General features: G+C 42.3%; 1 protein-coding gene across 1 annotated transcript in view; it reads right to left on the reverse strand.

Annotated features, from left to right (window-relative positions):
* The window catches only part of LOC102288990 (LHFPL tetraspan subfamily member 3), a 23,596-nt gene extending 13,398 nt beyond the window's left edge, over positions 1–10,198 (reverse strand). The window contains exon 1 of the mRNA XM_005929107.3: positions 8,907–10,198. Within this exon, the coding sequence (XP_005929169.1) occupies positions 8,907–9,333 (427 nt within the window). The 5' untranslated portion in view covers positions 9,334–10,198. The remainder of the gene's footprint in view (positions 1–8,906) is intronic.
* Positions 10,199–11,407: the final 1,209 nt, after the last annotated feature.

Consider the following 11,407-nt stretch of genomic DNA (forward strand, 5'->3'; position numbering starts at 1 on the left):
GTGTGTGTGTGTGTGTGTGTGTGTGTGTGTGTGTGTGTGTGTATTCCTCCCTAGAGCCCTTGTTTTGGGTCAAGGTCAAGGTCATATTTGTTATATCAACGCATCATTTTCAAAGGTTGAACATTCCCATAAGAGGCTGCCCACTATTACTATGACTAAAATAAATGTACGGTGCGCTTAATTTTCTGTTGCATCAAATCTGAAAGCACTGCAGTTCAGGCTCAATAACATCAGTGATGCAATTTTTATTAAATAAAGTAGATATACTAAACAATAGATGAGGGGTTAAAGGGTTCAGTTCTTAGTAACTGTTAGTCTAGCTATCTAGGATATTGTTTAAATCCCTCCTCCCCGTCAGAGTGTATGTCCCCTGATTCTTACGCCATCTGGTCAGAGCCTCATTATTACACATCAATTGAAGTTAAAAAGAAGATCAGCATGTAAATGCCCTGCAGCAAGCTAGACATACAGTAGAAAAGGCTTTTCTTGGAAATTATCAGTTGACTGCACTTAAGAGATATGGCAGCTTAGGTGAGGATACAGAGGTAGAGAATGCAGGCAGCGGGGGAGAGGAATCATGGGAGGAGTGCGGAGTAAACTGCAGTGAGCAGAGCAGGAGGGAGTCAGGCTGGGGTGATGGGCTTATGTAACAGGTCCAGATGCAGCTTGTACCTCCACAGAGGATAAAGATTGGCAAGGGCAATGGGGATCAAAAGAGACCTTTGAGTTCTCTGTGACAAATACTCACTGGGTCACCCGTTCGGGGACCATGGAGGCAAAACAGCAACGGCTTAGGCAGGACTGTGATCTCTCAGTGAACATTTGACAATGGGAGCATTCACCCAAGACAGAATGAGAGTCCAGGACAGAGCATCATCCAGCCAGGAGACAGTGGTTTGAGCCCAGCTGGAACCTTTTTGTTTTGGGTATGCTTAGCTTTTTTCCTCTTGCTGAGTTTTTTAGGTTTTCACTTTCACTTTCACTCACTGATTAGGATTAGAGACCAAAGTTAGGGCTGTGCGATATGACCAAAATCTTATATCCCAATACAAAACATCTATTGTCGATAACGATATAAATCACAAAAATGTAACATTTTCTGTAAATTCTGTGAATCTCGGGTAGCTGGGCGTCGTATATCTGGAGTCGAGTGTTTTACCGATACATTAAACTATACATTTTTAGACATAGGTTGTAAAGGCCGCCGTTTTCTTTGTGAGTATTTATTACACAGCGTGCTGCGGGGAAAAGCCTGTTCTAACGTTTGAGTCTAAGGTTTATCTTTTAGCACCTGACGGCTCCTTTTTTTGCTTCTCATCGGTAAACACTCTGCATACTCTTTCACGTGATTCAGTTTATTTTGAAAAGTCTCAACAGGATCTTGAGCTTTATTGTGAAAGGTTTATGTGGAAAATAAACAAGCGGACACGTTACACACGTGATGGTTTTACCGTTGTTGTTGCTAACAACAACGCATAAAAACAGGCGCTTGTCCGTCTGTAGTGTGGTTATATTAAATATAAGAGAAAGAGAGAACTTTAAGAAATTAATATAACCACTACAGTGACCATCAAAAATGAAAAAATATTGCCGTAAACAGTTTATTTTGCAACAGCACGAAAGAAACGATAGCGTAAAATGAAACGATAGATGTTTTTATATCGTCATTCGATATATATCGTTATATCGAACAGCCCTAGGTCAGGTTTTACTTGAGTCGGTTTAAGCAATTACCCACTTGGCTATTTTCAAGAAAAGATCATTGTTTGGTCATTGTGGTGCAGTGGTGAGCCCTGTCGCCTCACAGCAAGAAGGTCCTGGGTTGGAATCCATCATCTGGCCAGAGCTTTTCTGTGTTTCTCTCCAAGTACTCTCAGTCCAAACATGCAGTTAGTGGGATTAGGTTAATTGGTGATTCTAAAGTTACCATAGCTGTGAGTGTGTTTCTGTATCTTTGTGTCTGTCTTGCCCTATGATACCTTGGATACGCTTCAGCTGGATAAGTGGAAGAAAATGGATGGATGGGATTGGTCAAAGCTCACTGAAAAGTGGTGACTTGAGAGTGGCATACCTGTTTTACTAATGCTGTTACTCGGTGTTTGATGTGCCAAAGAACACATTTGGTGTAAATAAACCAAAGCTAAAAAGCATTAATGAACACTGATGAACTGAAAATGAAAATAGACTAGTCAGGCCTGCTGTAGAGAGAAAAACATGTTGATTAAAATATGCTGATTATGCATGGTCAGTGTTAATGTTATCATATATATATATATACACACTGCATCTGCACCTCCAAAGCAAATATTATTTTTAGCTGTTAGAAAAATGGACTCAGAAGTTACATGTGCATCACATATTCATCACTACAGCATGCAAAGTTTTTTTTAACACTCTAGGTCACTGTGCCCTTGCCATCCCACCTCATCCCTCCCCCTGTGGAATAAATCAGCAGCCTCCCCTGCCGGAGCTCTGGCCTGAGCTAGGCCACTTCTGAGATCACAGAGATTAACTCCGGCAAATCTATACTCCACACCCTGCAGCGCTACAGGGACACTGAACACAGGGGAGTCATGATGATGACTTGGCTGGCATTTTGAGTTTTGTATTCCACGCTGCTACATTCAAACTCACAAAGTGTGGGCTAATTAATCAGCATTGATCTGTTGGTTTTTATCTCCAGATAGGCAGTCTTGCGGTTTTAAAATTAAACCAGCTGTTCTGTAACCACATAGTAGAATTAAATCAGCAAGTATGCATTACAAAAACAGCATAGACCTCGCTTCCGTATGTGCTGTAATCACTGCAAAGAGGAGCGAGTGCATTGCATGCATGCAAATTACCATGCTTCAATGTGCAATGTGCATGGTGGTGTGTAGATACGAACTGGCATTTATAGGGGGCTTTTATAGTCTAACTGACCACTCAAAGCACTTTAATCTATGCACTGTGTTCATCGCTCATTCACTGCCAACAGTTAACCAAACATGTCTCTGGACTGTGAGAAGATATCTGGGCACCCAGACAGAGACCACGTGGGCACAGGGATAACATGCAGTGTCCACACTGGAAGGTCAAACCCAGAACACTTGTTTCTGTGAGGGAGCAGTGCTGACCACTGCACCACCACGCAGGATAATATCCTTCATCGATCTTCTTTGCCTGTCCACAATCAGCAGGAGTGTGAGCTGCATACATGATAGTTTAGTTGCCTCCCTCTGACTATAATTAGATGGTTCAAGTGACCGTGTGTTTTTTAATTACAAAAAACTGGGGGATGGAACAGTGTTAACGGAGAGGTAATTTGAAAGCAAAGTACCTGGTGGACGTGAGAAAAATGGGTAAGAAAGAAGGCAGATCGTTCCTTGATTTTTTGATGTGCAAGGACGACAAGTGTGCCAAATAACAGCGTAGAAACAGAGCTAAATACAGACTGTTTCACCTTCGACTCTTGAGCCGGGTGCTGCAAAGGTGTGGATTAGTGCATAAACAGTGTTGTGCATCCAGTTTATTTTGCTGCAAAAAGGTTGAGTTTCACTGCTGCGCTGAGAAGAAACAGCAAGAGGATAAATCAGTTCTGTAACTCCTGAGCCAGTTTGTTTCACTTTACGACCTCACCGCTACTGCCAATGTTCCCACACGGCCATGGTAGATTTCAGCCAATTTTCAAGCCATTTTTAGTCTGAAAAAGATTCATATATCTGTTTCGAAATCTCTCAGATCTCCTCCTTTCATTTGTCATTTCATTCCCGGTCCCCTGGCATAAAGAGGTATGAAGTTTTCCTTTCTCACTGGTGTTATAGTGAAAGGCACTACTGTGTGTTACTGCAGTAACAGCAGAGAGTGCTGTCCTGTGTTGTTTCATGTTGTTTCTCAAATCTGCCACAGTGGGTATCTATTTTAATGTACTGTTGAGACACATTACTCTGTTTAGTACAGAGTTGCAGCAGTGCAAGTGACTGGGCACAGGGCTGTCTCTGTCACGTGTTTAACAGACTGCAGCAAAATCTCAAAAAGGGCTAAAGAAGGATAAGTTTCTGTCACAGCTGCAATCATAGTTACACAAATGGAGTTGTGTGGATGACATAAAATACTGATAGAAAAAAAAGAGATGTAAAAAATGGACAAACAACAGTTGCCGGGAGACAGCTGTAATGTGCCATAAACCCAATTCAACCTGCAGCAAGCAGTGATCAAAAACTTTGAAAATGCTGAAACTGAATGTATAATTTTGAAGAAAATGTATTATCACGTTTTGAAATTAAATTTAAAACTTCTAATATTTGAATATAAATGGAGGTCTTTATATGCTGTATGCTGCTATAACATAGTGATTCTTAACAGCAGCTTGAAGGAGTTGGACCTTTTTAGCACAATGCTAAAAAAGTGTATCAGTCCCCAAGGAGGGATGGACATGCATTAACATGTAGAGAAGTGGAACACATCTGAAATGTCTAGAAAAAGCATCAAAATCAGTCTTTTCCTCAGATTGCTTTTGAAAGTCTGATTTGTATCTGGACAAAAGTTCTCATTTGCAGCGTTTACTCCAGAGAGCTGGAGCATTTCTGGTCCAGCGGCAGTGACAAGTGCAGCTCAATGACTGCTGCTCTCATGCTGAGCTCCAACCACTTTCCACCTCTACATTCAACCAGGATTTAAAGCTCCTTTCACAACAAGCCTCTCAATAGAGCAGATGGACTATGGGAGTAAAAGCCAACAACAACGAACGGAGATAATGATACAAAGAGAAATATGTGGAGGGAGACTGAGGTGACCAGAAAGACCAGCTCGTCTTCGCTGAGCTCTGTCGTCTCATTTGTTTTCTGTCTGCCTTCTGTCTCTGACCTGGATTTTTTGTTTACCTCAAAACCTTTTGTTATTTGGTCCTTATTATTTTTTCTTTTTCTCATCACCTCGCGTGTTCCTAATATTCTCACTGTCCTTTTTCACCACTGCTTGAAGCATAGAGGTTTGAAGTTTTGATGTGATGATCCTGTTTGATCTGTTTGAACTCGGTGAGTTTGGTTTGATGAGAAACTAATCCCATATTCAACATGTGACACTTTGTTCCTTTTCTAGCTTTCTGTGACTCACGCTCAACTACTGTGACTCAGTGTGCTTCAGTGAGAAAGTTATTAACGAATGGATCAGGAGTTGCCAGTTAGTTAGGCAGCATGGTGGCATGGTGGGAACTCTCCGTGTACTCCGGCTCCCACATTCCAAAGACATGCAGTTAGTGGCAATAGGTTAATTTGTAACTCTCAATTGCCCAAAATGGTTATCTGTCTCTATGTGTTAGCCCTGTGGCAGACTGGCGACCTGTCCAGGGTGTAACTGCCGTCTTGCCCTAAGACAACTGGGATGGCCATCCCTCTACCCCCCGTGACCCTGACAAGGACAAGCAGAAGAGAATGTCTGAATCAGGAGCTGAAAACTAAACTTGGGGTGTGGTTGAAAAACCACTTTTGCTAATAATACCTAAGTGAAGTGACCTAGAAGTCAGTTACAGGAAGATGGCCAGACTGCTTTGAGTTAAAAATAAGGTGGCAACAGCAGCTCAAATAACTGCTCTTTGCAACCAAGTCATGCAGAAAATTAACAAAATCTCTGAATGTATAACAACTTCAAAGCAGACTGGCTATGGTAGCAGAAGAGCACAGTGGGTGATATATTCCTGTCAGCTGAGATCTAGAAACTGAAGCTGCATTTCACATTGATTCATCAAAATTGGACACCAGGTGATTGGAAATACATTGCCTGGTTTGATGAGTCTCGATTTCTGCTAAAACATTCAGATGTGTGAGAATTTGGCATAAACAACATGAAAGATTGGGCAAAATTGGGCCCAACCTGGTTTCTATCTAATACAGTGTCCAGTGAGTGTATATATTAAATATTTGATCTAATTAAGCACAAACTGGCTTTTTATGGGCCGCTAACTTGCCATGTTAGGAAAGCAGGAATACAAGCCCTAACTATTATTTTTAATTATTGTGATACAGCATCATCTTATGCAAAATGGAACTACATCAATATAAAACATAAAAACCTCTTGAAAACCCATGACTCCTGATTGTGCAATAGGTCCTCCTGGCAAAGTGTGTCATTTATGTATCAATTAATCATCAGAGGTAATTATGCAAATACTACAAAAAGCACACAATTTTGCACATACGTTACTAGGAATGATTTCTTGTTCTTGAGTTATTCTTGAGTATCAATAAAACAAAGAAAGAAATATTACAATAAACAAAGAAGTCAGAAAGTAGAAACCTGACCTTTATGAAATTGCAGTCCTTTGAAAACGAACCTGTTTATTCCAAATAGGTCACCCTCTGTCTGCACATCATTTCCTGCTTTACAGAGCTTTGGTGTTGCTCATTCACGTGTATGACTCACACTGTTTCTTCTCAAAAACAGACACTGCAGCGCGAACTACAGAAAAAGTCTGTCAGCCCGGCCGACAAGGCAAAGTACGCACGTCAGTCTATAAAACAGTGAAGTAATTATCGCTGACCTCGCTGTATATGCAGTTAATTGGTGTGCAGACCCCTGAAGAACTGCAGTTAAAGGCCAGAAAAGCGTGCATCATATATTTTGCTGTCTTTAAGCTCTATGAGGGGGGGGGGGGGGGGTAGAAAGGTTGTACACACCTATAATTACATGCCATGAACTTTTGCAGGGGCACAGACAAAAATGGCTCTGCTGAGGAGAGTATAGAAGGGTACGAGCCCATCAAAGGCCGGCTGGATGCTTGAGCACTCTCTGCACTCAGCTTTGTTTGGCCACGGTGGGCATTTTGAGACTTCTAATGTGTCCTGCTGGTTCACTTTCTCATCAAACATTCAATGTTTCTACCTGGACTTCACAGAAAAGATGGCTAGAGATGCGTTCTCACACGCTGATTCGCTGGCGAGGAGCATTGTGCAACAGCGTGAGTTTTCTATGTTAAGTGTTTTATCCACCATCCTCTGACCTCAGCCCAAGGGGATTTATGAAAGCTCCTGCAAAACCGGCATACAGAGTACCACTTAAATTACGTATACGCGTCAAGTATGACCTTGATTTTCAGTTAGTGTGCCTGAATAGACCTTTTACTCAATGAGGCATGGTACTGTTACATGCTGTGTTTTCATACCAGTCATATCACCCAGTAAAAATGTCTATAAGACACCCATAAGGATGATTGCTGGAGAAGAGAGAAAGGCTGGTGCCATGGAGCGGAGAGTGCTCTGAATACTGACTGTGTCCTTGGCCAATCTAGCAGCAAGGATGGGTGACAACAAGCTACCGCTGACCAGCTGACAGGTTTAATTTCACTTTGCTTTACAGGTATGAGATTTGTCATATACTGAGCTACCAAAATGTTTTAAAGTGAAAAATATAAGATAAAAGGAAAGAATTCAATGAAGAACCCTTTTGTATTCACTTTATTTTGTACTGAGCTGCCATTCATCACCATCTATGACTTGCACAGGAACTGCCAGTGGGCCACCTGTCTTCTATAAGTGAAGCCAGCTGAAGGTTAAGCTGATTCTAAGCGTAATAAAGTTTGACAGTGCTAAACAGTCACACTTGCTCGTTAGGCATCGCTGTGCCAACTTGCTGTGGTCAGGGTCTCTCCTTTTGGCTTTCTCTTTCATCTCTTAGCTGCAGAAGCACAAAGCCCAGCGGTCTTCTTATTAGACGGGCTTATTGCGTTAATTCAGCCCAAACATAACACACTGAGCTGGAGCCTTTCCAAATACCCCCTCCCCTCCACTTTGCCTCATTTCTGTTTGTTGCAAACAGCAAGCCGACTGCTTTGACCACTAGTGCAGCTGAGCTAGGACCGATGTTTGGCAGCATCTGAACTCTTCAGATGATCGAGGCCTCTGCTGCCGCTGACATCAGCCCACCGTTAGTGAGAATACACTGCCAGCGGCTGAAAGGCTGACCTCGACTTATTTTGAAAACCAGCTCTGACATATAAGAGCACACACGTCTTCTGGCTGCGAGGACAGGCTGAAGATCATTTGCATATAACAAGTTACATTAAATTGGGCTGCATTGTAACTATACATATGATGTGCTATATTACCAACATAGCATGTGATTTAATGCTTATGTTATGTTGTTCTGTGGCCTTTAGCTAAAAGAAACTTTTTAATCTAAATTTGTGTGTGCCCGCCAAGCTTCCTGCACCAAGCTATCTAATCACTGTGGGAATAGGTGTGCACTTTCCATGTGGTTTTGCATTACAAATAAGACAAGACCGCATATAAACATTTTCAGTTGCTTACGCTAAAACACTAGAGACTCTGCTGTGATTATATTATTACAATATATCCCATGAAATCCAAAACACTGGATTAAACTTGAAGTCTAAAGGTTCTCATTGATGCAGGCACGAGGTTTTTGAAATTGTTCAAATGTAAGACAAATACAAGGAAGAAAATGAATCAAAGTTTTTAATAGTTATTAATAATAAGCAGCCTTGTTTATTTATTTTTAATCATGAGCTGGACAATGTTTCATATGTTACTAAAACTGTAATCCATGCTTTCAGAAAGAAACTTGTTCGGGTTGTAAATACCCCAGCGATGTTGGTCATGCATTCAGCAGCCCTTCAGCACCATGGACAGCACGGTCTGCTCGGGAGGGCTGACTGCCAGCTCCCGGGGAGATCCTGGAGACTGTTTATTTTCACCCTGGCCGCTCCCAATTAATTTATCTCATCAACTCATCAATCAAAATTCGATCCATCCCAGTGTTTTGAGCCTAGCAGAGCATACACAGAAAACAGCTGGCCAGCTTCTAAGCTCTTGCAGGCATTTTACATTTAGGCAATATATTCATACTTAAAAATACGTTAAAAAAAAAAAAAAAAGCAGTGGCGGTGAGCTAGCCTCCGAAAGGACACTTACCTGATGCTGCTTGCATCCAGCCACAGATCTTGTACACGGTGGATGTGCTGAGGAGGAAGAAGAGACTGAAGCAGCCGATGCAGGTGACGACCAGCATCATAGACATTCCAATGAAGAAGGAAGCGGCCTTGAACGCACCAGAGGGGATAGCGGAGAACTCAGTGAAGCTACCCTGGCAGGTCAGGTCTCTGGAGACTCCGTCTCCAATACAATAATGAAAAAGGCCGAAGTAGCCGACCTGCGGCGTATCCATGCCATCTCCAATCCAATAGGGCTGCGAGAAGATGGTCACGTTAACAATACCGAACAGAATAGTGAAGATGGCCCACAGAAGTCCGATCACACGGGAGTTGCGGACGTAATTGGTCTGGTACAGTTTCGCGGCTTCTGCTGACGGTAGCATTGATGCGGCGGATCCAGGTATCATTTTATGCAATCACGAAGACTAAATGAACGCTGCGATCTGTCCGAGAGCAAAGCGAGGGCTTAACATTTAGAATATAATCAGCTTCTTCTTGTTATGATTATTATTATTTAACCTAATCAACGCTTAAACAGCAGCGAGAAGAACGTGAGGAGCGATGCCTGTGCATCTGCAACACAGCAACATCTGTCAGGCGCGATCAACTCATGACGTCGCATAAAACCAGGCGGTGAACCAAGTGAGGAGCTGAAGCGGAGAGCCTGAACCCTGCCTGTGACCGACAGCTGAAAAGTCAAAGACTACAGTGGAACAAACGGTCTCTCACTGCGCTCGCTCCGTGTGGCCGTCGGACGTGCACATCGCTGCCGCACTTTTATAGCTCAGTACTGCCCTCGGAAAGCCTCCCGACATCTAAAGGCATGTATTCACATGGACCTCAGCTATAGCCTATAACATATGACGCGCACGTATCCTCGAAGAAACGGCTTCAGCCTGTAACGAGCAGCCCGTTATGTCTCCGAAGGTGGTCGCACATACATACATAAGGCCCGTATTCTGCTTAGGAATCAATGCAACCCGATCACAGTTACCATTCAGAAAACACGGCAGCCCCTCTCTGCGTCGTCAACGATAAACGTGTTGGTTATGACAGCATCGCGGGGCTGTCGGTGATACTGGGACTCGGAGAGGGAGGGGCGCAGAGACGACGCAGAGGCAGTCCGTGCACATAGTGACACACACCTTCTGGATAACGCTGCGTCAACGGCCAGTGGACTGACGAAATATGAGTGCGACTTTAATGGTCTAAAAGTGGAAAGATTCAACGCGTATAAATGTATTTTTATTGCTGGATGATACTCCACCGCCATCCTCCCGACCTCCTGCTACCAGAGGCACCTGCCGTTTTGCAGGGGAGGGGCAAAGAAAGGAGAAAAACGACTAACACTCCTCGGTTTCATGACGTGTGCTGGTCTAATGCCGAGAGGTTATGTAACAGTTCATGAAACTGCAAACAGGGGGGTGATCAGCTTAATGTAAGGTTTGTGTTTTGCTACTGAAAATGCAATAAAATTGCAAAGCCATGTTGACTTTCATGGATTAAATACTAAAAAAAGGGGGGGGGGGATTGTTACAAGTCCCCCTTCTTGGGAACTAAGGGAACGATCAAATGATCAGGTGAAATAAACTTAGAGAGCACATTGCCATGATGGGTTGTTTTTTTTAACGCCACCCTTTGTGTAGTTTCAGAGTAAGACAAAAAAACAAACAAAACAACAACAACAACAAAACAAAGCAAGTAAGCAACTAAAACAATTCAAATATGCTGCTGTGGAACTAAAATGAGCAGCAACATGCACAGCAAGCTATGTGTGTCATATATTGTTGGACACCTATAATAAGCATGGCAGAATTATCAAATAAAGAGGTCAGCCTATGAAAAAATCATCCCTGTGAGCCAAAACATGATCATTTTTTCTTTTCTTTTCTTTTCTTTTCTTTTCTTATGGTCAGCACAACAGGCCACACACCTATTCAGCAAACCAATCAACAACCAATCAGAAGAAAGCTGACCTGAAGGGAGGAAGCTGAAAGGAGTTTATTTTTAGACAGTGGATGAATTGATGGGCTACATCAAGGTCTAGTTTAAGGTTTATGAGGCTTACATTGAACTGTGAATTATGCAAAGCTACACTGTAAACCTGAACAAGTTAGCAGAGCTTCTTCAGGTTTTTTAAGCTGATGAACTTAAAAGGTGAAGCTTATCCAGACTCCAATATTTTGACTATATTTGACATCCACCTTTTGACTACAATAACCGAAAATGCAACCCAAAACAACAAAGCAAAAAAGAAGGGGAAAAAAAAACAATTTAATAACTTTCAGGTTTAGGGTCAAATCGGCCTCAGGAATCAAAACTTCCCAAATATGACTGCCACGGTATTTAAATAAATAAGTAAAATGAAATTATGCAAAAATAACTGTTGATCAGAGTGGATCAAAAATAATAAGTTGAACTATTTCAAATGGAGGAAAATGTTAGATGAGCATAAGCTATTTGAGCTAATAGGCCTGTTTT

The sequence above is a fragment of the Haplochromis burtoni genome, unplaced genomic scaffold (assembly GCF_018398535.1).
Source record: "Haplochromis burtoni strain Fernald_Lab_line unplaced genomic scaffold, NCSU_Asbu1 Contig_77, whole genome shotgun sequence".
NCBI classification, from domain to species: domain Eukaryota; kingdom Metazoa; phylum Chordata; class Actinopteri; order Cichliformes; family Cichlidae; genus Haplochromis; species Haplochromis burtoni.